At 50.7% G+C, this 27513-nt stretch overlaps 1 protein-coding gene across 3 annotated transcripts; it reads left to right on the top strand.

Annotated features, from left to right (window-relative positions):
- Positions 1-22443: 22443 nt before the first annotated feature.
- Positions 22444-25226, top strand: LOC134429882 (gap junction beta-5 protein-like). Of its 3 annotated transcripts, none has more exons than XM_063177279.1 (2): positions 22444-22523; positions 23785-25226. In XM_063177279.1, exon 2 carries the CDS (start codon positions 23809-23811, stop codon positions 24634-24636), a length of 828 nt encoding a protein of 275 aa, XP_063033349.1. In that variant the 5' UTR covers positions 22444-22523; positions 23785-23808; the 3' UTR covers positions 24637-25226. The 3 variants fall into 3 exon arrangements, with proteins under 3 accessions (XP_063033349.1, XP_063033350.1, XP_063033348.1); XM_063177280.1 differs by lacking the exon at positions 22444-22523 and adding an exon at positions 22543-22655; XM_063177278.1 differs by lacking the exon at positions 22444-22523 and adding an exon at positions 23126-23238.
- Positions 25227-27513: the final 2287 nt, after the last annotated feature.

The raw sequence follows: 27513 nt of genomic DNA, 5'->3' as shown, positions 1-27513 counted from the left end.
GGAGTGCCTGGCCCGGAGCTTTTCACACACACAGTATCAATCTCTGAGAGGAAAGCACTTTTATATTGCAGATCTGATGGAGGAATAAATTCCCACAGAAGTAGAAAGCAGAAGCTAATAGGCTTTTTCACAATGAAAGAATAGATCTGCTGACAAAGGCATTTCCAGGGCATCAAAATAAACTGTATTTTCTGTGAAGACCACGGATCCCCCAGAGCTCCCTCAACTCTGCAGCTGCCAAGCTGAGAGTGGCCATCCCTGGGATGCTCCTGAGCCCCATCATGGTCATTTCATCAATGTCACCCACCCAGAAAAGTCCTTGCATGGTGTGCCTTGGGTCAGTGATGTCCCTCCTGGGTTCTGGTGTGATGGTGTTCACGGGGGTTTTCAGGTGAGGGAAGACATGAGAATGTTGAGTACATGTTCAGAGGGTTTGATTTATTATTTTATGATATACATTACATTAAAACTATACTAAAAAGAATAGAAGGAAAAGTTTCATCTCAGAAGGCTGGCTAAGCCAAGAATAGAAAAAGAAGGAATGATGACAAAGAGTCTGCCTCAGACTCTCTGTCCAAGCCAGCTCAGCTGTGGTTGGCCATTAATTACAAACAAGAACATGAGACCAATCACAGATCCACCTGTTGCATTCCACAGCAGCAGATAATCAATGTTTACATTTTGTTCCTCAGGCCTCTGAGCTTCTCAGGAAGAAAAAATCCCAGGAAAAGGATTTTCATAAAAAGATGTCTGCGACATTCTGGTCCCTCTGCTCACCCCCAGCTTGCACCAGGGCATTGTCCCACCTTTCCAGAGTCCTGCTCCTGCTCCTCTCCATCCTGGAACCCCTTGGCAGCTCTCAAGCAGGCTCCCAGTGCCCTTTCCCTTTTTGAAAAAAAATGTGCCTTAATTTGTCTTTCCTATTAATTGATTTTCCAGTTAAAAGCACTCTGTGCCTGCCCTTGCCTCCCACCCCACAGGAGAACCAACCCTCTCAAGGAAATGGCTTAGGAGACCAAAATTTACTGAAATCCTACATGCTCCAGTCCCCAAAGGGGCAGGGAGAGGGGGGAAGAGGAAATGATTTGTCCAATTAATTATAAATGTTTTAATTTAAATGGCTAATGTAGAAGATAGTCAGATAGAAAGCAGCAAAGCACTGAAGTGGTTTATGGGTCCTTAAAGAGCAGTAAATGCTTGTTCTGATCCTGCTGAGATCACTCAAACGATTTTTCCTGCCCAATTCAGGATAGGGTGCAGTGGGAGGCAGAGAGGGGGAGATTTCCTCTTGTATTTCACATCCCTCCAGGCAAGTTGTGATAAACGTTTAACAATTCCTTTCTTTGGAGCCTGGAACTCGCCTTTGTAAAAACACAATGCTGCACAGTGGTGCAACGAAAAAACAAAGAAGAAGAAGAAGAAATCTTCTGGGTCAAGGTCACCTCTTGCTGTAGGGTCACTCCTACACCTACCAACCACATCCCTGTCATCCTCCTTGATATCCCAGCCAGCCCCAGAGCTCAGGATTCCACATGGAGGAATATTTCAGCTCCATCTCTCTTTGTTCCCTGCCTGCTGCACAGCACCAAAGCCCTCTGTACACAGCATTCATGAGCTGATTTACACAGGGAGAGCTCCAAGCCTCCCCTTTTTCTTGTCAAAACCACAGAAATGCAGAGTTATGAGGCTTCTTGGAGGAAGAAATGTTGCCTGTAAGGGAGAGATCGTGAATGGAGGTTGCTTGAGTGACTGAGGGATGGGAAAAACACCAATCGCTTGTTTTTAAATTTTTAAAAGTTTAATAGTAATAAAATGGTTATAAAAATAGTAATACAATTACAGTAGTAATAATTTGGATAATTTGGATTAGGACAATATGAGACAATAGAAACAAAGAGTTATGGACAGTCCAGGTACCTTTTCTGGGCAGCACAAGCCCAAAAAAAGGACCCACGTTAACAAAGGATTAACCCTTAAAAACAATAACCTGTTGCATATTCATACACCTCATACATGATGCATAAATTCCATTCAAACACAGGATTCTGTCTGGTCATCATCATCTTCTTCATCTGAATCCCAACAGGGCCTTCAAGGTGGGAAGAATTCCATTTCTCCTGATAAGAGGGCAATAAATTCATTTTCTCTGAAAGATTCAGGTGTCCTGTGGCTGCTATCTCACTGTAAGTCCTTTCTTTAAAAAAGTATCTTACATAGCATCGTTTCTATTTTAGCATTTTGTTATAACCTAAAACTATATTTAACACACTACGTAAGAGAATTCATCCAGCATCACTTTCCAACACAACCCATATAATATTCATTTGAATATTTGTAAAAAGCCAGTCATAAAATACGAATTTTTCGCAGGGAGATGGAGCCCATGGGTCTGTGTGTGGCTGGAGCAGAACAGCCCAGAGAATTATGGAATATCCCCTGTCACTGTCACATTTTCTGAAAAATCCCTTGGCCAGCATTTCTTCTCCTGGGAAGCTGAGAAGCCTCAGAGTAAAATGAAAACAATAATTATCTCATTTGCTTCTCCTGTGTTGTGCTGCTTTGGAATGTGGTTTGGAGGTTGTTTATCCAACTGGTCATTGTTTGATTGGTTTCATGTGAATTGTTTTAACTTAATAACCAATCATGATCAGGCTGTGCCAGAACTCTGGAGAGTCACAGGTTTTTCACTAGTACCTTGTTAAACCTTTTGTAAGTATCCTTTGTCTATTCTTTAGTATAGTTTTAGTATAGCATTCGATAATATGAGATAATATAATATGATATTATGATAATATGATGATAATATGATATAATATGGTAATATCATATCATATCATATCATATCATAATTATCATATCATATCATATCATATCATATCATATCATATCATATCATAATAAATTAGCCTTCTAAGAACATGAAGTCAGATTCTCAATTCCTCCTTCATCCTGGGGACCAGCAAACACCACAATCCCCCTGGCAGAGACCCACAGGGATCATCCAGTGCAGCTCCTGTCCCTCCACAGACACCCCAACAATCCCACCCTGAACTCAAAACCCTTGTCCAAACGCCCCTGGAGCTCTGGCAGCACTGCTCCCTTTTCTTTTCCTATTTGGAGGCTGAAAAGGAGCAGACAGCCTGGGAGAGGCTAAATTGGACATCAAATAAATGCATTTCTCACTTCTTTTTTCCTCTCCTTTCTCCAGACCATCTTGCCCTGAAAACTATTTTCCTGGAGTTCTCATTCTTGACCCGTAGAGCTCCAGAGATGTTACCTAAACTAAATAGCTTTGCTTTTCATGCTCCAGCAAAATCTCTCTTGCTTCCAGCACAACCCATCTCCTCCCAGGCCACAGAGAAACACTTACAGCAGCAAAAGGCTTCTACACTCATAATTACAGATCCTTGTGATGCACCAGTGGGCTGAGTCTGTGCAAAGAAATTTGGATTTGGGGATTATAGAGAGGAGGTTTTTGTTTTTATTAATTTTTTCAGCCTTTTTCCAAGAGGAAGAATACCCCAGAGGTAGTTTTAAAGTAGATTTCTCATTGGCAAGGGGCTGTTTTAGTGGAGTCAAAGCCCACTTGGCTCCATCAGCATTGCCAGGAGGGGTTGAGGGCTCCAGCTTCAGGACACCACGCAGGGGAGGTTTTTTGGGAAGCTCAAATCTCATCCCTGAACTGAGAGCAGGAGCTGAGGGGCTGCCAGGGCAGAGCAGAACCTGTGTGACAGGGACCTGTGTGGAAGATTGCAACACAAGTTGTATTCCATTACCATCTGTATGGCAGATTACCTTTGTCAAGTGGGCAGTTTGCCTTATCTCTCTCTTTGAGTGATCACAATCACTCCTCCCTCGGGAGGGGACACTGCTGATAACAGCTATTGAATGTCCCTGCATGGCTGATAAGAACTATAGCATCCCATTGGGAGATGTGAGCCCAGGGGGAGGAGCCAAGCATTCCTACCCGGATAGAATCTGGAGATTCTGGAACACCAGCACGGCTTCTGCACTGGATTGCCCAGAGGAACAGCAGCTGCCTCTGCCCCTGGATCTTCAGAGGCAGAGACTGCACCTTTCTGCAGGATCCCTGCTCCAGCAGAACCAGCCCTGACACTGCAGGAGGGCTGAGCCACAATTCCAATGGCACTGCTGCCAACAGCCTGACCCACAGGGTGTCAGGTTGGGTTCTGACTCTGGCAGCGTTGGTTTAGTTCACTGCATTGTTTATTTTATCCTTTTTTTCTTTTTCTTTCCCTATTGAAGAACTATTATTTCCTGCTCCCATATTTTTTGCCTGAGAGCCCATTAATTTAAAATTTGTAGCAATTCAGAGGGGTGGGGAGGGTTTACATTCTCCATTTCAGGGGATGTTCCTGCCTTCCTTAGAGGACTCCTGTCTTTCCAAACAAAACAACCTGGCCTGTGACAGCCACCTGGAGGTGTGGGCAGCAGTGTGGAGCCCAGCACAGTGCTGGAAAACCCAGGAGCCAGCACTCCACCCTCCTGCAGGGCAGGCAGGAGCAGCAGAGAACAGGGCTGAGCTCTAACCTGCCTTGTTAGAAAGCAGAAAGTCTCCCACAAATGGATTTCCAATTTCCCATCCACCTGCTTAGCCAAGACAGATTTCTTGCTTTTATAATTACTTTTTTTGGGGGCAGTTACAGGATCTGGTATCCAGGCAACTTGATGCCTCTTAAATCCTCTTGTAAATCTGTTTCTCTCTGTTGATTTCTAGGTGTTGGGGAAACATCCACCAACCCCTTAAGGCAGACAAAACTTTCTCCATGGCTCTTTCCCTTCCCCAGAGTCAGCTGGGCAGGCACAATGCCCTGTCAGATTTTGGGGGGTTCAGCAGCTCCCACAGGCTCTGTGTGGCACCTCTTGGTCTCATTTCCAATAAAATAGTGGCCAAAAAAGGCTGCAATGCATCTTGGAAGGGGGTACCAAGTTTGGGGGTACCAGGGCAGAGCCTGGTGTGGGTCCAGTGCCAGCCCTGACTGGTTTGGGGGGACACCAGAGCCCTTTGGGGGAAGGTGTGGCCCCCTCCAGCCAGTCTCAGGCTGGGATTCTGTGCAGTGAGAGCACATTTCTCAGCAGGCTGAGCAGTTTCTCCTCCTGTGTCTTCCCATGGCTTGGCTCCATCCCTTCTCTGTGGGTCATTCACGTGCTCAAAACCTCCTCATTTTGGAGGTGTTTGTGCCCATCTGGGTCAGGGCAGGTTGGAGATGTTTTAATTAAGGCACAGCCACAATTAATCACCCTGGAGTGTCCATCAGGGCTGGGGCAGGAGCAGGACTGGCTGGCACATCCCCCAGCCTGCAGGGCTGCTCTGGCTCTGCCCTCCTCCCACTCATCCACATTTCCATGGACAAGTGAAGGAGAAGGGGAGCAGGGATGGCCCACACAGCTGCTCCAGGCCCCACCAGGCTCCTCATTACCTCATTACAGGGAGGTCAAGTCCCTTTGCAAAGGTCACACGTCAACACAGCTCTGAGGCTCTGACCTTTGCTAGGGGAAGTGTAATTTAATTAACTCCTGCTTTGCTCCTCACCTGCTGCAGTCATCTGCACGTGGGTCACACCCTGGGGGCTGCTGTCCTGCCTCCAGCCCTGGCAGCACTGTCTATCTGTCCCTCTGTCCCTAGGCTGGGTGTCCTTCAGCACAGGGCTTGGAGCTGTCGCTTGTGGTCGTGGTGGCAACAATTAGAGCATCAGTCAATAAACTAATACTCTCATTTACAGTCATTAGGGACTGCAGATCCAAGCATCTGCTGCTACTAATGAGTTTAAAAGTTGGCTAAATATGGCAGACCTGCTCTAGCAGAGAAGGAAGCAACAGGAGTTCGATGCGGAATTGGGCTCTGGTGAACACGACATCAATTTTAATTAGCAGCCATCTACAACTTCCCAACCAAACCACAATAAGTGGTGAAGGGAAGGTGCTGGAGGCTGCTCAGGGCTCGTTTTGGGGTCCCAGGTGGCTCTGCCAGGGGGACTGAGCCCCAAGGGTGCCCTGCAGGCACCGGCACAGCTTGTGCTCAGTGTGAGTGCAGCGCTGCTCTGCTGTCACACAGATCTTTTAATCTGCTGAGGAATCATTCATTTCCACCTCCAGGCCTAACACAGGCTGCCAGGGGGATGCTGAAGTTTGAAAAGCCCTATCATAGATCTGCTGTAGCTCGGAGAGAAGGGAAAAAGCTTTTCCTCTAAATGACTGTAAATGGTTTTGGCTCGGAGATGCCGGCTCACAGGGGCCTGGCGATTTATGAGCTGCTGTTTGACCTCACTGATGGAGACCTCCATCACCTCTCACCTCCCTAGGCCACCCTGGAGTGGTTTGTGGGGGGAAACAGCAGCCTACAACACCTTTTCACTCAACAATTGTCAGGTTAGGTGGTGGGATTGCTCCATGTCCTGCTCAGGGAGCATTAAACCTGGATATGTTCTCTCCAGGCAGGGGACAAAACACTCCTCAGAGCCCAACCCATCATCCTCTCCAAGCAGCAGCACTATTTTCCCCGTGGATCCATTCCTGCAGAACACCAGCCATCACGTTTTTCAGGAATCTCGTGTTCCCCAGTGTGGGTTAAAAGCAGCAGCTAAGAGGAACCATTTGAAAAGTCCTTTTCCCTTTCCTTGCGCGCTGTTCAGCGAGGCAGATTGAGGCATTAGCAGCAGTCAGGGATGTTTTAAGGCATGGTTTGCTCAGTAGAAAAGCAATGTCCACACACAGGATTTGGCTTTCAGTGATGATTTTCTCTCCCTGTTGTGTTCCCACCTCACACCCACATCTGCCTGATGTTGCACCCACTGCCAGCCGTGGGATCAGGACCAGGTTAGGGACAGCCCAGCTGAGAATTATTTTATTTTAGCCCCTCAGAGGAAATTCTGATGAATTTAAAGAGGAAAAAAAAGTCAGATTTTTCAAGTGGGGTTTTTTTCAAGAATCTACAACTCCAGAAATGTTCTTTGAGTGAAGGTAGCTGTGGCACAGAGCAGGAGCACTTCCATGGCACAGCTGGCTGGGCACAGCTGGTGGGTGTAGAGCTGGAGGGATTTGTCTGGATTGCTTGGACAGGCCAGGTTTGGTGGCAGGGACCCCCAAAGGGCATCCTTGATAAGGTGAATAACTGAGAACTGCCTTAGGGAGGCTGGAAACAGGGAAAACCTCTTTTTTTTTGGAATAAGAGCTTGGCAGATACAGAACTTGGGAGAGTTTGTGAGAAGAGGAGTGACCAGGAGGCTGAAAAAACAAAAAAACCTCTTCCTCTGGAATAAGAGCTGAGCAGATACAGAGTATGGGAGAGTTATGAGAGGAGAGAAGTAACAAAAATCCTCTTCCTCTGGAATAAGAGTTGGGCAGATACAAAGCATGGCGGTTTTGTGAGGAGGGGAGTGACCAGGAGGCTGGGAAAACAAAAAACCTCTTCCTCTGGGATAAGAGCTGGGCAGTTACAGATACAGAGCAGAATTTATGAGGAGGGCAGTAACCAGGAGACTGGAAAAAGGAAAAAAGAGAGAAAAAAAGTGGGTATTTATTGACGGATTTCAAACTCCTTCCTTTGGAATAAGAGTTCAGCAGGTACAGAGCATGGTAGAGTTTTGTGAGGAGAGGAGTGACCAGGAGGATGGAAAATGGAAAACCTCTTCCTCTGGAATAAGAACTCAGCAGATTTTAGAGCATGGTGGAGATTTTGAGGAGGGAAGTGACCAGGAGACTGGAAAAGAGAAATTCTCTTCCTCTGGAATAAGAGCTGGGCAGTTACAGATACAGAGCAGAGTTTGTGAGGAGGGGAGCGACCAGGAGACTGGGAAAAGAAAAAAAACAGAGAATAAAAGTGGGTATTTATTGAAGGATTTCAAACTTCTTCCTTTGGAATAAGAGCTTGGCAGATACAGAGCATGGCAGAGTTTGTGAGGAGGGGACTGACCAGGAGACTGGAAAAAGAGAAAACCTCTTCCTTTGGAATAAGAGCTGGGCAGATTTAGAGCATGGTGGAGTTTTTGAGGAGGGGAGAGACCAAGAGGCTGAAAAAAGAGAAAACCTCTTTCTCTGGAATAAGAGCTCAGCAGATACAGAGCATGACAGAGTTTGTGAGGAGGGGAGTGACCAGGAGGATAGAAAAAGGGAAAACCTCCTCCTCTGGAATAAGACCTCAGCAGATACAGAGCATGACAGAGTTTGTGAGGAGGGGACTGACCAGGAGCTGCTCAGGTGCTGCTTGGGGGGCCCCAGTGAGAAGCTGGGCGTGCAGGAAGATGCGTCTGCAGGAAGATCCGTCTGCTCCAGCTGGGGCTGGATTTTGGAATCCCCAAAATTCCACTCCTGAGTGCTGGTGGGGAGAGCCCCAGGCAGGGAATGCTGCAGCAGCAGTGGGAGCTGGGAACAGCAGCAGCCCAGGCCCTGCAGCCTGCTGGAGGAAGATGAAATGCTGCTTCTGCAGCCAACGCTCTTGATGCTCTTTTTAATACATATATTAAAAGGGTGCTAATAAGCAAATCCGTCAGTTATGCAAATGAGTGGCAATTGCATCTTGAAGAGCATCCCACAGTTTAATTACATCATAATTGCAATGTAACACTTTAATTACCATATGCATCACGAAATCATGAGCACTGTTTCTAATCTCTTCACTAATATTTCAAATCAAGCAGATTGCACAGGGCCTGGTGGCGCTGCCATCCTGCACAGGGAAACTGATGCCTTGGAGTGGCTACCAAAAACAGAGGCTGGGCAAGATTAAGAGAATAAAAGTGGGTATTTATTGGATTTATTGAAGGATTTCAATAGATACACCTTGGGCAGTCAGAAGTCTCTGAGGGGCTACTCCCAAAATGAACAAGTGTCACGAGTTTTTCATATAAGTTGGGTCCATTTATATACAGGTGTTTATATAGTCACAATATAATAGAATAAATAAAATAAAATAAGAGAATAAATAAAATAAAATTAATATAATAAATAAAATATAATAAAAATTAAAATATAATAATATAAATATAATAAATATAATATAATGTAATATAATATAATATAATATAATATAATATAATATAATATAATATAATATAATATAATATAATATAATATAATATAATATAATATAATATAATACAATATAATATAATATATATAATGCAATATAATATAATATAATGTAATATACTATAAATTATATCAATATATTTTATAATTAATAATATATTAAATTTAATATCATATTAATATTATAACGATTTGCTATAATAATTTTAATAATTAATATAATATAATTTTATGTCGGTATTAATCCTTCAAATATAGTTCTAGGTAATGAAGCCACTTACTCCACGTTTACCCCCTCTAATTCACTGTTGTTTATATCTCTCGGGGCCTGAGACTGTAAGGTGCCCTTGAGTTCCAGGTCTAAACAAACGCTAAATCCTAAAGAATGAAAACAATGGATTCATCCCATCCCCTGCAGGATGGAGGCTGGGAAGGGCTCCTCTGTGTCCCTGCCTGGCTGGGAGCAGATGGCTGCAGGAATATTCTTGGCCAGCATCCCCAACCACGTCCCTGGTGTGCTGGAGCCTGTGCCTGCACTCCCCAGAGCAGAGAGAGGCTGGGGCCATGCTGGGACTGCTCCAGGATTGTCCCTGATTTAACCCTGGACCCACTCAGTCCCCACCCCTGCCCTGTTTGGGGTGATCAGAGCAGCCAGGTGATCACACTCTCTGGATAAAGGGATGAAAATTTGCAAATGGATGTTTTGGAAGAAGAGATTTAATGAAAAAGCTGCCTGTGATCCTCCCTTCCCCACCCAGCTCAGAAAAATGAATTTCACATTCTCCCTCTCACCCCAGAGAGGCAAACAATAAAGTTTTCTGGGGCACAGCTTTAGCTGGAGGCCTGGGAATTAGATTTAAACCAGTTGATTTGGTAAATCTCCCCAGTTTGCATTCTTTACTTTTCCTCCCATCCAGCTTCTTTCCTTCCCCCATAAAACCACATCTAATAAAAGACTTAAGAAAAGTAACAGATTGGCTTAAAAGGGGACTAAAACCCACATCTGGGGAGTAAGAGCTGCATGTTTTTAAGCAGATATGGGTGTGATGGAGTGATGGATCAGGAGAGAAGAATGTTGGGCAGGTGAATGAACCCCTCCTGGCCATGGCAGTGCCCCAGATGGAGCAGCTCTGCTGGGAAGGGGCTGGGGGCTCCCTGCTAGCCCCTTCCCCAGCTCTCCTGGCACAAAACCAGGGCCAGAATCTCCTGCAGCCCTTCCCAGCACTGCTGCTCTTGCTGCAGGTTGCACATTTGCTTTGCTGCAAGCTGGCAGTGATTTAAAATCATCCTGCGCTAATCCATATAAATTCTTTTAATCATGGATTTAATCTTCTAAGCGTGCTGTAATTAAATTACCACCAGTGAGAGGCGCATCACTAAAGGTGTGAGTTTACAGGACCATGGGCAGGGCTTCAGGACAGCCCATGGCCAGGACAATCAGGCATTTCATTACTGTCCTTGTCACTGGTTTTCCCTTTTCTGTCTCTTTTTCCGAAGTCATTTTGGTTGGAAAAGCATCATATCCAATGTGTGCATGATCCTGTGAGGAAAATTAATCCACAAACAGCAGAGGTTTGTGTCTAAAAAGGAGACAGAGGAGTCCTGGAACTTTATTCCAGTAAAGGGAGAGGCCATGGGGCATTCCCCTGGGATCTCTCCAATTTTTGGAGGACGCAGCCTCCTTTTTATCCCAATTTCCCAGCTGCAATTCCCTTCTCTCTTTCCCCATTTTTGAGGTACTTGAGAGGTTCAGACTTCCCAGAACACCTGATCCCAAAGATTCCCCTCTAATGTCCCTTTTCATTTTTAATTCTTACACAATTTAGGGGTTTTTCCCCATGTCTGAACTTGAGAGGTTCAGACTTCCCAAAACACCTGATCCCAAAGATTCCCCTCTAATGTACAACCCTCCCTTCTAATTTTTAATTCTTACAAATTTGGGGGTTTTTCTTCCCCATCGTTTCTTTCATCTTTCAATGTCTAAATTCATTTCTCAGCAAATCTAAAGTTTATTTGTAAAAGCAAATATCTTTCCCATTGGATTCCCGGTGGAATCTTTCCCATTGTTCCTTTTATCTCTCAGTGATGGTTTTATCTCCCAGCAGACCCACAGCTGGTTTGGAAAGACAAATCCACCATTCCTCTCAATCCTCACCTGAGTGCCACATCCAGCCCTTCCTTGGACACATCCAGAGGTGGGCACCAAACCCCCCTGAGCAGTTCCAATGCCTGGCAGCTTTTTCCATGCAGAAATTCCTCCTGGTGTCCAACCTGGCACAGCTCAAGGCCATTTCTCTTGTCCTGTACTGACAAGGAGGAGCAGGAGAGGAGAAGACGCAGCCCCAGAAGGAGCTGATGGTCAGGACAGAGCCTGGAGCAATCCAAGTGCTGGAATATTCCTGGAGAGCAGGAGGAGACCTGGAGGAAAGCGCTGCCGAGCTCCCTGAGCAGAACACTCTGATGGGCTTGTGTTAATGGAGGGAAGCACCGTGACACCAGCAGCACATTAACAAATTAAACTTTGGTGCTGGGAAGGGGAAAGTCTCGGTGAACTGCGAGGTAGGGAGATGACTGACTTCGGGAACGTGACAATTACTGTACTTAACAATTTTTTTTTTTTTTACATTAAGAGCCAAATAGGAGCATATATTTAATTCATTAAACCAGTCTGAAGTGGCTCCCTCCATCCCAGAGCAGTTAATCGGTGCTCAGTGTCTCCTAATGAAGGGGTCCCTGTAAGGTCAGCCTGACACTCGTTAGCTAATCCGAGACTTATTTGTTTTGCAAATTGCTCTCCCATTTTGAACCACCGCGCTGCAATTTCCATGGCGGGGAAGCCGGGGAGAGTTCAGGGGCTGGGTTTTGAAGCCCTCAATCTGTCACTGGGAGGAGGATAAAATTAGCCTGGGAAAGAGAAGGAGCAGGATGCTGGGCTTGTTCCAAGGCAATCCAGCCACGTCGGCACTGAGGGGTGGCTGGAGGGCTCTGTGGGCAGTGGCACCATCCCACACAAGCCAGGGGACATTGTGTGACGCTGCAAACTCCTCACCATGCCTGGCTGGGCAGTGATGCCCTGCCCTTTCCATCCTCCTTCCATGGGAGACCTTGTGTGGTCCATGGGGTCTTGCTGCCCTGCCCAGGCCCTCTGCCCAGACCTGCATCTGAGGATGCCCAGAAATGGGGGAGGTGTGCACAGAAAGATGCTCAGAAACAGGGGATGTGCACAGAAAGATGCTCAGGACCTGCATCCTCAGATGCTCAGAAACAGGGGATGTGCACAGAAAGATGCTCAGGACCTGCATCCTCAGATGCCCAGAAACACAGGGATGTGCACAGAAAGATGTTCAGGACCTGCACCTAAGGATGCCCAGAAACCCGGGGGTGGGCACAGAAAGATGCTCAGGACCTGCATCCTCAGATGCCCAGAAACACAGGGATGTGCACAGAAAGATGCTCAACCTGCATCCTCAGACACCCAGAAACACAAACAGAAATGTTCCCAGGGATGGCAGAGTCCCTGGTGGCTCTGTGGGGCTGTTCTGGGCAGGGACACAGCACAGTGAGGGCGTTTCTGGATAGAGGGGGAGCAGTGGGGACACCCACAGAGCCTGAATTAGCCCTTTAAACCCTTTTCCTTCTCTCCCAGAGGCAGCTGGAGGTCTGACTGCTGTCCTGGAACACAAGAGGTCCACCTCCATGGGAGTTCATGTTTATCTCCAAAGGAGGAAGCATCTCCCACCCTTTCCATGGATGAAGATTCTCCTCCCTCCTGCATTCAGATTTGTTTTACAGCCATGCCCGTGGGAACAAGCTGACACATGTCCCTTTGCATCCTAATGCAGCTCTGTTCCTGTGACACACAGGCCACAGCTCCTCATCCCCAGGGCTGGGAGTGGCCTGAGCTCTGCTTTTGGAACACAAAGAAGAAGCCCTGCATTTTGTGTTTTAGGTCCAAAAGCAGAGTGATGTGTAAATTTGGGCTCTCAGCCTTTCCTGCCCAGCCGTCAGCTGGGAGCTGCTGCCTCCCCCTCCAGGGTGGGTGATTGGGGCCTCCACTCCCCATTTCCCTCCTGTGTGGGGAAATCAGGAGCCGGAGCAGAAGGCAGCAGCTCCCTGTGCTCGTGCTGGGGCTGCTGCCCTGGCTCTCTGGTCACTGGCCTTTAACCATGAACCTGTAGCAGGGATTTTCCCCTGGTTTCAGAACAGCATGACTGGGAGCACTGGGAGCAGACACCGGCTGTCCTGGCTACTCTGCTCGCTCCACTTGGCAGCTGCTTGAACTTAGAGGGAGAAAGAACCTTTATTTTCCAATATCACAGGCAAAAAAAAAAAAAAATTAAAAAATACACACCACCTTTACTTTAATTTCCCCTTTAAAGTAATGACATCTATAGTGTAAAGATAGCGTTCCGCTGAGACACAAATTTTTTCCCAAATGTCATGGAAATGGAGGAATTTCAGCAACTGTATTTGTGTGCAAAAGAGGAGAGAAAGTAGATTAATTTTAAAAGGTTACATTGATTGCAGTCAGGCGTGGACCTGCAGCAAGGAGCCCAGTGCAAGGAGGTGTGAGGAGCTGCTTTCCTCTCCATGGGGCTGCTCCACCTCAGCATCTCCCCAGGATTCTGGGGCACCCCCAGTGCCACAAGCCAAAAATCCTTAAATCTGTGACCCTGGAGCTTGGGAGAGAGCAGCCCTGGCTCCTGAAACACGAGGCTTCATCCATGAGCAGGAGTGCTCATCCTGGGCTTGGTGGTGAGGAGTTCCCTGGGAACAAACTGAAGAGTGAATTTTTACTGGATTTTATTTCTCTGTGGGATCCCTGACAGTTGGGAAGAGCTCCTGGTCCTTCAGGGTGATGGAGGTGATTTCCTGCAGCTCTGTTGGCACAGAGAAGGTGCTCAGAAGCCTCTGTTTCCAGACAGGCTGGAGGGGAGCTGTGAGCCTGATGTGGTGGTGGAGCAGGTCAGGTTCAGTGGGGTCTCTCCAGCCCAGCCTGGGGTTGTTTGGGGGCTGCAGTCCTGGCTTGGCAGGAGGAGCGGCCTTTTGGAGTGCTCCTCTTCCAGCATCTCCAGAAACCTTGGGTTGGTTAATTCCTGGAGCAGTTTGTAAGGACCAAAGAGTGGCAAAGACAGCCTGGAAGTGTCAGCAACGCCTGTGTGCTGCACGAGGGGAGTGTTCCTGTAGCAGATGTGAGCTGTGAGCATCCCCAGGGCACTGTGGCGTCTCCTGGACCCTGGGATGGCTCTGCTGATTTGGGATCACTTATCAGAGATGGGCCCAGGGACCTCCTTCAGGCACTGGCTGTGTTTGTGTTACCCCATCCACCACCCGGCCTGGCCATCAGGGGATGGGATGGACACAGGCTCTTGGGGAGGTTTCTCCTCACCACCAAGGCACCATGGCTGGTGCTAATGGCACCTTCCATTTGCAGGGCAGTGGGACACAACCTCGAGGGGTAACTCACGGGATCTTCCTTTCCTCACTAGAACAAGAGTTGGGGGCAAAGCCACCCAAGCAGAAAACAAGAGCTGGAGCCTCCCTCATGAAAGCACAAGGGAATTTTTAAATCCCAATGACCACATTTCCCTCCCAGAGCTCCTCTCCTCCTCTTAACACAAGCACAGGAGCCGTTCCTTGGCCGGAGCTCCAGCATTTCCCACATCAAGCACAAACCAAGGCTGACCTTCCTCGGCGGGCGGCAGCGCCGCAGCTGCACCTGCATCTCCACATCAATGCACAAAAAAACCCATCAAAACCCATCAATGCTCAAAACCCATCCTGGCAGGGTCGTGGCCTGCAGCGTGGGGCTGGGGAAAGCCCATCCCAGCCCGGCGCTGCCCCAGCCACGCCGCGGCTTCAATGGCAGGAGGAGGAAACGCTTCCCTTGATCAGGAGGGATAAGAATAGCGAGCGGCAGGCGGGGTGTGGATGAAAGGCTCTCGTCGTTCCCCCTCCCGGGGCGATCTGGCCCTTCCTTTCCCAGCCATAATTGCGTGGCAGGGCAGAGTCACGCTCCACCAAAGGCCGAGCGCCGCGGGGCCGGGGCTCCAGGCTGGCCGGCGATGAGCGGGGAGGCAACGAGCAACGAGCAAAAGCCAGCTTGCTTTTGATGCCTCTCTTCTTCCTCTGACGTGCTGAGGAGTGATCGGGCTCTGAGGAAGTTGTTTGGAGCTCTGCCTCGCTCTGCAGAGGGATGATCTGCTGCTGTGCCACACCAGGAGGGCATGGAACAGCACCAGCCCATGCCCCAGGAGCTGCTCTGTGGGCCAGACTCAAACCCAACACCCTTTGTCGGAACTTCATACATCCCTCTGGCTGTCCAGAGTTGCCAAGGACCCTGCCAGGGGCCTCAGAGACCCTGGCACACAGAACAGAACACCTGTGGGTTTGATTATGACCCCTGGAGCAAGTTGCCAGCTTTGTATGAGGACCTGAAAGTCACAGAGGTTTGAATAGAATAATAATTAAATTATCACAGGGTGAAAATGTAGATTTTAGGATTTTTGGTATGGGGGTTTTGTGGACAAGATGGAGGAACTTGGGTCTAGTCCTTCTTCTTTCTTCTTCTTGTTCTCCATTTTTTCTGCAGTGATGTTGGCACTTTGGGGTTGGTTAGAGTAGAAGTGCACTGTCTAACACAGGTGATAGGGATTGGGAATTAAGTGTAAATATGTTATACGTAGTTTGTAGTATAAAAGGACAACACAGAGTGCCTGTGGCTGCCCTGCTGAGCAGACCTCGGCTGGGCAGAAAGAAAATTTTATAGATAAGAATTAATAAACAACCTCAAGACCGAAAAGTGAAGAGTCCAGACTCGTTCTTCAGTTGCACAGGCCGAAGCAGAGACATCCTGCACATCTCGGGGCAGAAATTAACAACCAAAACCCGGGAATCCCCGAGCCCTCCACAGCTCCACATCCCTCCAGCCATCACAATGGTGGACACACCTGTGACCCTCCTGACAGTGCTCACTGGCTTTTGGTGGCTTCTGCTCTGGTGCTGGGGACAGGCTGGTGTGAAGAGCAGAGCCCTTGGAGGTGTTGTGACACCTCAGCACGGCCATTCCCAACCCAACAGCACTGTGGCCTCCCACTTCCCTGTGTTTTTTCAGGTGTTTCCTCTGGCTTTGCTTTTATTAATTTATCACACGCACACAGAGGATAAGTGGGCTCGAGCCTCCATCTCCAGCAGCTGAAATGGAATCATTACCCAGTGGATCCCACCTGGAGAAGCATTCCCAGCTGGTCAGCAAATTGTGAAGAAGTTCACTGTATCCTTTAGAGCAAGAAATTATCCTGGAGTGTAAGTTATGGCTCCAGCAGCCATACGGGTACAAAAAATGAAATTAAAAGGGTGGGTGAGATGGAGATTTAAATGATGCTGTAGAAAACACTGAGCAGGGGACACCTTGATCTAACTGGGGGTTCCCTTTGGAAGAAGGGGGCCTAGCAGCAGTGTCTGAAGGAGATTAAAGGGAAAAACCTGACACAAGAACCTGGCAACATCCCCTCAGCTCTGCCAGGGCAGGCATCTCACAGCTGAAGTCCCTTTCCCTGCATTGGCATGATGCTGCACAACATCATCCCTACAGCTGGCTGGTATTTTTGGGGGGCTATTTTGTCCTATTTTTAGGAAATGCCAATAGGGATTGGGGATTTTTTTGGGTCTGAGAGGGAAAAGGTCAGCCTGAGCAAATTTCTCAACCTGAACTGAAAGCAGAGAGGGGTGACAAACCCACTCCAGCTTCAGATGGAGCTAATTAAAGTGCTGACATTTTAAGACATGATGATGTGAAATCTCTTGCTTCAAGCCAAGTCTGGGCCCTTTTCAGAGTTTGGTTCTGCTGCCCAGAGTTTCCAGGAGAGGTGCAAGCCAGCTGAGAGGGCTGAGGGGTTGTTTCTAATGTGATATCGTCCTTACAGTGAGAGCAAGTTTTTAACCTTTGGAAGAATCCTGTCATGTCAGGTTGCCTGGGCAGAGATCCCAAAAAAAGTGGAGCTCTCCAGCTCAGGTGCCTGTGAGAGGATTTGAGTCTTGGCACTGTTCTGTTTTACCCTCAAGGAGAACAGGGGAGGAGAACCCCAGCCCCACAACATGGGGGTGAACTGGTGCACACCCCAAAACCTGCAGCATCACCCCACAACAGTGACATAAAATGCAATATGTGGAGTTTTCCGGAGGATGGAGGGTGCCCTGGGAGGGCAGAGGAGGGCGGGCTGTGGCAGAGCTGTGTGCCATGTGCTGCCAGTGGGGCTGGCAGGGAGGAGCTGCAATCAGGAGCTCTATTGTGGCTCTCGGGCTGCCGGCACAATGCAGCATTAAGAGACAAAGTCAGCTCGGCTCAGTGGGGTGGAGGAGGTGATTTGGGGGAAGCAGAGACCGGCTCTGACAGGTAGAAGGAGCCTGGAGTGATGGGGGAAGGCCAGACTGATGGGGGGAAGGCCAGACTGCTGCCGGCGCCTGCACACAGTCTCTGGCTCCGAGCCGAGCTGCAGGGCTGCGAGGGCGAGGGAGCTGTGCTGCTCCACTGAGAATATCCCGGGATTTTCCCAGGAGGGACCTGTCTGCAGCAGCCCTGGGGACAGGGGTGCACCCAGGCATGAGACACAGAGGGGTGGATGGATGGACAGACAGACAAACAGATCTCCAGGGAGAGATTGATCAGGGCAGGGCAGGCACCAGCCCAGGCTGCAGCAGGAAAACCTTTCAATGTGAAGGGAGCTGGGGCAGCAGCATCATTTAGGGTTTGGGACTCACTTTAAAGCCCCACTCCTCATCCCCATCCCTTCTACAGGCACCCAGGTGCTCCTACCCCCGCCAGGGGAGGGCACCACGAGTCCCAAAGGTCTGTGCTGGTGCCGTCAGGCTCTGGGGAGCCACAGGTGCAGCTTCTCAATGGGAAAAAAAATCATAGTTTGGGGACAACCTATTTTACTAGCTCAGAGATGAAACACCCTGAGCTCTGCCCCATCACCACACTCTCAGTGCAGGTGAGATGCTGGAGGTGAACTGAGGAATGGGAGGATGGAGATGAGGTGGGTCCAGGATGGAGATGAACTGGTGGGTCCAGGACGGAGATGAACTGGTGGGTGTGAAGATGGAGTTGAACTGGTGGATATAAGGATGGGGATGAGCTGGTGGGTTCAGGATGGAGATGAAGTGAGGACTGTGAGGATGGAGTTGAACTGGTGAATGTGAGGATGGAGTTGAACTGGTGGGTTGAGAATAGAGATGAGCTGATGCGTTCAGGATGGAGCTGAACTGGTGAATATGAAGATGGGGATGAACTGGTGGGCTCAGGATGGAGATGAACTGGTGGATGTAAGGATGGGGATGAACTGGTGGGCTCAGGATGGAGATGAACTGGTGGACATGAGGATGGAGATGAACCGGTGGGTTCAGGATGCAGATGAACTGGTGGATGCGAGGATGGAGGTGAAGTGAGGACTGTGAGGATGGAGTTGAACTGGTGCATGTGAGGATGGAGGTGAGCTGGTGGCCTCTCCCCAGCTGAGACATTTTCTGCTCCGTCATCCTGAGTTTTCTGCTCTGTTTTGCCAGACTGTTCCGGGGAAGGCGGCTGAGCGTTCTCCCAATGCCATCTAGTGTCAGCTCCCGCAGCCCCGGACAGTTATTTTAAGTCATCAGCGCTGATTTATTGCAGGAGGATCTTTGAGGGCCAACAGGCTGCCCGGGCTGGTTATTAACAGCAGCACGGATAACTAACGGCTGGGTGCGCAGGCTGGGCTGGATTATTTTTATTATCGCTCCTGTTTCGCACTAAAAACCCACCCTGGCAGGATGGAGTGCGAGGATGCAGCGCCGTGTCCGAGGTGATTAAAGTCTCTCAGCCTTCAGCCACTTGTCTTGTAGCCCCGCCATCACCTGAGGCTTAATCACTCAGAAAAGTGCTGTCATGTCCTATTGTCGCCGTATTGGGAGCGCGACCTCTTTCCCGTTTAGCTGCCATCTGAAAAGGATGTCACTTGCCAGGAGACAGGCGTGACTCAGGAGGATGGTGATGGGATATAAAGACTTTGACCCGCGAGCCGCCCATTTGGAGGCTGCCAAGGTCAGTGGCAAAGGCGGCGATGTCCTTTGCACGGCGATTATTTGGTCAAACAACCCAAAACAGGCAGTGATGGGTCTGTCCGTGACTCTCTGCTCCTTCGTGAGGGCATCAAGCCCCCAACCCCTCCCAGCCTGGGGTTTGGGGTTGTGTGATTGTCCCTTCCTGCTCAGGAATTTGTCCTTCACATCTTTCCCTCGCCATCCTCACAGGGGCATGGGCTGCACAGGCTGAGAACATTCTCATTTCTGCCTTTTTAGGGCAAAAAGCCGCAGCAGCATCTCCCATTCATCAGCCTGACATGCAGAGGAAGTTTCACAGGACAGATGTGCCCTGTCCCCTGCTCGCGTGTCCCCTGCTCTGCTCACCACCATCACCTGCCATGATTTAGGTCCAAGGTCAGTGGCAAGGGCGGCGATGTCCTTTGCACGGCGATTATTTGGCCAAACAACCCTAAACAGGCAGTGATGGGTCTGTCCATGACTCTCTGCTCCTTTGTGAGGGCATCAAGCCCCCAACCCCTCCCAGCCTGGGGTTTGGGGCTGTGTGACTGCCCACGGTCCCTCCTGCTTTGGAATTTGTCCTCCACATCTTTCCCTCGCCATCCTCACAGGGGCATGGGCTGCACAGGCTGAGAACATTCTCATTTCTGCCTTTTTAGGGGCAAAGAGCCTCAGCAGCATCTCCCATTCATCAGCCTGACATGCAGAGGAAGTTTCACAGGACAGATGTGCCCTGTCCCCTGCTCGCGTGTCCCCTGCTCTGCTCACCACCATCACCTGCCATGATTTAGGTCCCTGCTAACCCCATCCTCATCCTCAGCCACTGCTGACCATGCCAATTCATCTCCTCGGCTGCAAACCCCTCATGGAGGCAGTTTGAGTCGGTGATTAATTAAGGTCTCCCTAGAAATGAGGTTACTCCCTGCAGCCTCACGTAGAAATGTAAGATTAATGGGTGCTGGCCGTGTCACACGGCCACGACCATGCTGGGTTTGCCTGCTCCCATCCAGACACTCCCTGAACACAGATTTTCCATGGAAGAACTTCCAAACAATCCCATGGGATGGGGAATGCAGCTGGGGAGCCAGGGGGCTGAGGCAGGGTTGGAAGCAGCAGCCAGCGATGCTCACAGACTCCCCCATGGCTGAGCCAACATCCAGCCTGCTCTGGGTGTTTAATTTTCACTAATCTGGTTGGGGTTTTTTAATTATCTGCAAACAAGGTGCCTTCTTCATGGAATAACAATGGTGCTGGGGGCAGTGGGCTGTGCCCACAGCCCTTCCCTGCCGCTCCGCACCGCTCAGGAACTTTGCCCAGGACTTGTTTATCTGTCCTTATCCATCATCAATCGCGGGATTCCGCCCTGCTAACCAGCATCTGCATGCAGCATCTCCTGCAGCAGGAGCCAGTCCTGCTCAGCTGGTGTGTAAAAGCCTTCGCACTCACCCCGTGCTACGGAGCTGGAGGAGGTTTTAAATACAAGGCTCTTTAATAAGATGAAAAGAGCCCTTTCTTTCCCCACTGGTTCCCTGCTTGCTCTTTCATGCTGCCGGAGCCCTGGGGTTGTGTCAGGGCCTGCCTCTCCGTGGGCTGACAGGTTTCCTAACTCCCCTCCCTGCACTGTCAGCACAGCATGGGGAACAGCAATTTCCAGTTGCAGCAGCTGGAGGAGGAGGAAGGCCAGGTCGGAGCAGTGTGGTCGGGTTTTTATCTCCAAAACATCCTCAGTGGCACCAGTGACCTGCAGAAAACCCTGTGCCTCGGTGTGTGCAGCAGGAAAAGGGGTCTAATCCCCTTTACCTGTCTCCTCCAGAGCTGGCTGCAGCGTTTGATTCATGTCAGCGGCTTGGCTGGTGACTGCGGGATGAATGACGCTATATAAATGCAAAGTGTTATTAATATTTCATGTTGTAGTGAAAATGTACTAATGGGGCTTGTTCCTGGAAGATAAAGTGCTGCCATTAATACACCTTTGTGTCCCCTGCGCTGGGGACTCACCTGTGGAGGGATGGAGGGGCTCTACCCAAAGCAGAGACCGCCCATCACACCTGGCAGCTCCCCAAAAGAGGGGATTTTAACCCAAAAAGGCACAAAGAGCCACTTCTGACACCCACAAAATGAGGGGTACCTGGGGCAGAACATCCCCCTAACCCACCACTGTGTGCTGGTGGGTGGGTGCTGCTCTGGGTCCTCCTTGCCTGCCCATGGGGGACACAGCCCCTGGGACCCCCCTTTCCCAGCACAGCCACTACACAGGCACGTTAAAAACAAAAAAAAAAATAACCAAAAAAAAAAAAAAGGGCTTGTTTGATTTCAAACTGCAGAACTCTTCCCTGGAGCCATCCGCAAACACTGGTAATTTACTTTACAGCTGTTTAGATTTGTTTCTCTACATTTTTTTTTTCAAACCCCAGCAGAATTGCAAATGAAATGTGTGTTTGCTCCTCAAATGACTCCAGCTCTACCTGAACTCCTGCACCCCACACCTCCTTGGACTTCCCTCCCCTCTGACCCCCATCCCTGCACCCCAAAGCTGTGAGATGGGGGTCAAACCCCCAAGAGGGGGTTCTCTGAGCTGGGGGTTCAGATTCTGGTTTCAAGGAGGGGTGATGGGGAAGAGACTTGTGCCAGCTTGCAGGTGAGGGGTGCACAGGTAAGCAGTTAATTAATTGCCAGTGAAATTATCAACTGCCACCCACTAAATAGAGGGTGGCAAGGGGTAAATGCTAAATTATTGCCATGGCGCAAAGTTTCAATAAAAGAGGATTATAAAGGGTGGTGTTCAGCTGAGAGGGGGGTGCTCCCAGGGCTTTGGCCACTTTGGAGCGAGGTGGGTGCAGGGAAGACATGGAGGGACCCCAGGTAGTGCTTAATTAATTGCCAGTGAAATTATGAACTACCACCCATTTAACAGAGGGTGGCAAGGGATAAATGCTAAATTATGGCCATGGTGCAAAGTTTCAATAAAAAAGGATTATAAAGCGTGGTGAGAAGGAGGGCACTCCCAGGGCTTTGGCCACTTTGGAGCGAAGAGAGATGGGTGCAGGGAAGGCACGGAGGGACCCTGAACACCCCCGCAGAAGCTGAGGACAGCCAGCCCTGAGCTCCCACCCCTTCCCGGCACGGCAGCGCTGCGGGGCCGCCCTTCGCCTGGGGAAATCTGCCTGGAAATCTTCCAAACCTTCCACGGGACACGTGGGGATCCTCCTGGAGCCCCGTCCCTTCCCCCGGGAATCTCCTCCTCGCTCCCAGGAGCGCGGGGGTGACTCATGGGCTGTCTCCGGTGCCGGGTGATGCTCTCCTGCCCTGGGCAGGCGCCGACCTGCAGCAACGCTGCCGAGGGACACCCGCAGGTGAGCGGCGTGGGGACCCCCTCTGCCGCGACCCCCGGCCCCGAGAAGGTGAGGAGGGCGCTGGGGAGGTGCCTGTGCCCGGCCTGGCACCAGGGCACAGGGAAGGAGGAATTTGGGGTGTGCGCGTTCCTCCAGGGAGGGACGAGAACCGGGAGCTCCGTGGCCACTCCAGTCCTGCAGGTGGGTGCATTGGAAGGGGATGAGTTCACTCCTCAGCGAGGGGGAATTTTGTTATTTTATTGGTAGGCAAAATATTTAAGGAGATCCAGCGCCAAACGCAGCCCTGGGAGTTTTTGCAGGGCGCGTTTATCCGGCACGATGCAAGCCGGGCTCAAATCGGCCACGCAAGTATCTGTGGCTGGTGAAAACTGGGTTTTTTTGAATGCTCAGCCCCTCGGCATTGCAGGGGCTGTGCAGCCCCCCCAGCCCAGCCCAGCCGCTGCCTCTGCCCTGCCGGGGGCTCCCCGGTGCCCCCTGGGCACGGCGTGGGCACACGGAGCGGTGGCACCGGGCGGATTCCAGCGGTGGGAGAGGACAGCGCAGCGCGGTGAGTCACGCCCCGGCTGCTCCTATTTGTTGTCTGCCTGGGCCAGGCTTGGCAACGTAGGGGAAATTAATAACAAATACCTGGGCAACGAGGCGGGAGCTGCGGCGGGATGGGGGCTGAGCACCGGAGGTGGCTGGAGGATGCTGTGGCTGTGGCAGAAACCTCGAGTGGTGACGGTGGGGACGGTGCTTGGAGGAGACGTGTCACCTGGAGCAGGTCCGTGCTGTCCGTGGTGTCCCTGGCAGAAGTGTCACCCGGAGCAGGTCTGTGCTATCAGTGGTGTCACCCGGAGCAGGCCTGTGCTGTCAGTGGTGTCACCCGGAGCAGGCCTGTGCTGTCTGTGGTGTCCCTTTGTGCCAGCACAGGTCAGAGGTGGCCCCAGGAGCAGGGCTCAGTGCTTTGAGGCACACAGGAGCTCCTTTTGCTGCTGCTTTAGTGTCACTCTTGTGCCGAGGTGAGAGGCAGGATTGTAGAATAGGCAAAGAAGGCTTTATTTAAAAGAGTGGTATGATAGATTTTATTCTATTGGCTAACTAACAGAAACATCTTTCTTTACGCACTGTCTTTGAGAGGAACAGAAAAATAAAGTAGAGAAACACAACTTGCAAATTGTTTATAGTTAACATGTTATCTCATCTTTCTAGCTCCTTAAAACTTCTCACAAGCCGCTGTGAGAGTTGTTGTTGTTTCTCTCTTGCTGTTTCTCTCCCTCTGTCCCACAGCACCCACACTTCAGTGTCACGGTATCTTCTCTCTCCCCAGGCTGCCTAAGAGGATCGAGGAGCCATGAACTGGGGGTGGTTCGAGGGGCTGCTCCGCGCTGTCAATGTCTACTCCACAGCCTTCGGCCGCATCTGGCTCTCCCTGGTCTTCATCTTCCGCCTGCTGGTTTACCTGGTGGCAGCCGAGAAGGTCTGGAGCGATGACCACAAGGACTTCGAGTGCAACACGCGGCAGCCGGGCTGCACCAACGTCTGCTTTGACCACTTCTTCCCCGTCTCCCACATCCGCCTCTGGGCCCTGCAGCTCATCCTGGTGACCTGCCCGTCCCTCCTGGTGCTCATGCACGTGGCCTACAGGGAGGCCAAGGAGGAGAGGCTCCGTGAGATCCAAGGGGACAATTATCGCCGCATCTACCCCAACCCCGGCAAGAAGCGGGGCGGGCTCTGGTGGACGTATCTGCTCAGCCTCATCTTCAAGGCCGGCGTGGATCTGGTTTTCCTCTACGTCTTCTTCCGCCTCTACAGGAACTACACCCTGCCCCGGCTGGTGAAGTGTGAGCTGCAGCCCTGCCCCAACATTGTGGACTGCTTCATCTCCCGGCCCACCGAGAAGAACATCTTCACCCTCTTCATGGTGGTCACCACCTGCGTCTGCGTGGTGCTGAACCTCATCGAGGCCACCTACCTGATCGGGAAGCGGTGCCACGAGTGCCTGGAGGTCAAAGGAGGGGACAGCAGGAGGAACAGCCACGACTGCCCCATGTCCTGTGCCAACCCCATGGGCACGGGCGGGCAGGGGTTCCATGGGGCTGACTACAAACCCCCCACGGCCACCACCCCGCTCACAGCCTCCTGTCCCAGCGTGCTCCCCAAGGATGAGGCTGGTTCCTAGAGCTGCCCAGGAGAAAGCAGGAGCTGCTCACCTGGCCTGCAACTTCCTGGCTGCTCTTCCTCCTCTGTGCTCCAGTGTAGGAGCGCTGAGGGTGGCAGCACCCTGGAGTTGGGCTGTGCCCGAGGGGTCTCTGCCTCTCCTGTCCTGGGAAAGGCATTTTACACCATCCTGCTGAATTTGGGGTAAAGCTGGGGCTGTAAAACACATTCTGTCCAAGGCAGTGACAGGCAGCTGTGAACTGAGAGTGGTGCCCACACTCTGAGCCTGTACCAGCCAGGACAGACAGCCCGATACCCCAGGAAACCCCTCTCCCTATCTCTCACCCCACATCAGCCACTCAGTGGGCGTCAAGGCAACCTCAGACTGATGCAATTGTCATTAATAACACTCATTAGTTAAGTGGGGACAAGAGCAGGTCCCAGGTGCTGCAGCCACCTCAGGCGTGAGGATCCAGCCAGGCAGGATGGATCTGTGGGCTGCTGGATCATCCTGCCTGGCCAGGGCAGAACACCTGAGCAAAACAGCCAAATACAGGAGGGGAAAACACCCCAAGCATTGATTAAACAATGACATTAAATGGCAGAATCTGATCTCGTTTGTTGCTGTAATCCATCGCGTTCGGCCGTGACGCGGGCGGTGCTGCCACTTCCGAGGCCATCGGAGCAGCTGAGCATTAGCTGGCATGAATAATTAACAATAATTTCATGGCGAATGCACTCACAAGTAACATTAACACTGAACATGCAGCTCGATCTGTTACTGGTTTTGCTCTGCTCAGAGGGTGTGATAATTATTTTTTCCACGAGCAGTGACAGTGCCAGCGCTCCCGGGCTCTGTCCCAAAGGAAGTGGCACAGGGGGTGAGGGGACACCATCGCTGTGTCCTTTATGTGACTGAGGCCATTCTCAGTGACAGATCATTGCAGTGATCCAGCTGAGACCTTCCATGGGCAAAACTGAGCTCTTCCCCGCAGCTGGATGGGGCTGCTGGGGACAGGCAGGGCTGAAGGGAAGCCAAGAGCAGGTGGGGCTGCAGCACTTCTGGGACTGAACCAGCCACTGGTGAGGGTGAGGATGGTGGAGAAGCCCTGGGGGGATCCTGGCCACAGGCACTGAGCCCCCTGAGCCCACAGCAGCTCCTTGATTGTGGGGACCTTTGGGGTCAGAGACGCAGATGATGAAATACATCTGCGTTATCAGATGTACAAATCAAATACATCAACACAGATGATGAAATAAAGAATTTTTTCCACTTCTCAGGGGAAGTTGTGCTGGCACTGTCTTGCTTCCATCCACTCCTGCTGCTGGATTATCCACCTGAAAGTTTTCTTTATGAAGTGCACAACGTCAGAGGACACAAGTTGTTCTTTGTGTGCGAGCCATTGCCCCGCATTAAAGAGCATGGGCTGGGCTGTTTGTTTTCCAGCAAGGCTGGCCACTCCTGCTCCAGGCTGGAGAGTGAAACCCCAAGGAGTTCCCCTCTGCAAGCACTAATGGGGACAGAAATGAGCCCCAGAAAAACCTCCCTGTGCCACCTCTGCACACCAAAGCACAGCTGGAGCTGCTGCTCGTTGACAGACACCTGAAGATCCAGTTGTGGATGTTGTTGTGCTGTTTTGTCATGCTCAGAGCAAACATTGCAGGGCTCTGAGTGTCTTGCACCATCCAGGCTTGGGATAAGCAGCAGTCAGCCAGAAAAATGAGAGCATTCAGCTGCTTCTTTTGATATTGGTGGCAAAAATGGAGGTCTGGGTGCTGGGATATCTCCTGGAATGCAGAGGCAGGACCAGAGTCAGCAAACCAGGGGGTGTGTCACAATAAAAGCTGAATATTTCCCAGATTTCACGTCCTCACACAGGAAATTCCCTGTATTTGCTTGTGAGATCCCAGAAGACCTCTTAAATCTTGGGGTGGGGGAATTTTAAAGAAACTCACCACTAACTGCAGCCCAGGAAGGGATGTGGAGCAGACTGAGTGCACAGGTCAGGGTAAATTGACCTCCCCAGCTTGGGCTTCTTTCTGCCCTGGCCAAAACCTGCCTGTTTGCTGGGAATTGAGGAGAATGTCTCTGATTTATGTGCAGCCCTGGCTGCCAGCTCCCAGGCCCCCATGACTCCTCCGCCCCTGTTCTTGCAGGGGAGTCTCATCCCTGGGGATGTGGCCCTGCAGGGGGGACAGCTGTTGGCAGGCAGAAAATCCTGCCATGCTCCATTTAAGACCCTTCTAAAAAGGGTTTTATGTCTGAGCTTTTCCTGCTGGTTTGGCATCCACCAGCTCCACTGTTTGGGTTTTTTCTTCATGGAGGAGCCAAGGTTGGGCCTCCCTAAATCCCAGTGTTTACATGTGGCCCTGAGGCCTCTCAGCTGTCCCCCAGCTGTGTCGGAGCAGGGTGGCACCAGGGTGACACGTCCTGGGCACAATCCTGCCATGCTCCATTTAAGACCCTTCTAAAAAGGGTTTTATGTCTGAGCTTTTCCTGCTGGTTTGGCATCCACCAGCTCCACTGTTTGGGTTTTATCTTCATGGAGGAGCCAAGGTTGGGCCTCCCTAAATCCCAGTGTTTACATGTGGCCCTGAGGCCTCTCAGCCGTGTCGGAGCAGGGTGGCACCAGGGTGACAAGTCCTGGGCATAGCCCTTAAGCTCCCAAGTGCTGAGATGTGCAGAACCACGCTGTCACCTTGTCCCTGTGCCCACACTGGCAGCGGGGGCGCAGGGATGTGCCCCTTGACGGATTTATGGATTCACCCAAACACCCAGCTCAGCATTTCAAGCACTGCCATGCATGGAGCTGTTTCAGCTCCCCACCCAACTTGCCTGAGGGAGATTTTCTGCCCGTGCCAAATGCACCTGAACTCTCTCACCGTGACCACAAGAAAT

This window comes from Melospiza melodia, chromosome 27, assembly GCF_035770615.1.
Source record: "Melospiza melodia melodia isolate bMelMel2 chromosome 27, bMelMel2.pri, whole genome shotgun sequence".
Taxonomy (NCBI): Eukaryota; Metazoa; Chordata; class Aves; order Passeriformes; family Passerellidae; genus Melospiza; species Melospiza melodia.
The sequence above is the reverse complement of the archived record's forward strand: the minus strand, read 5'-3'. Positions and strand labels throughout refer to the sequence as shown.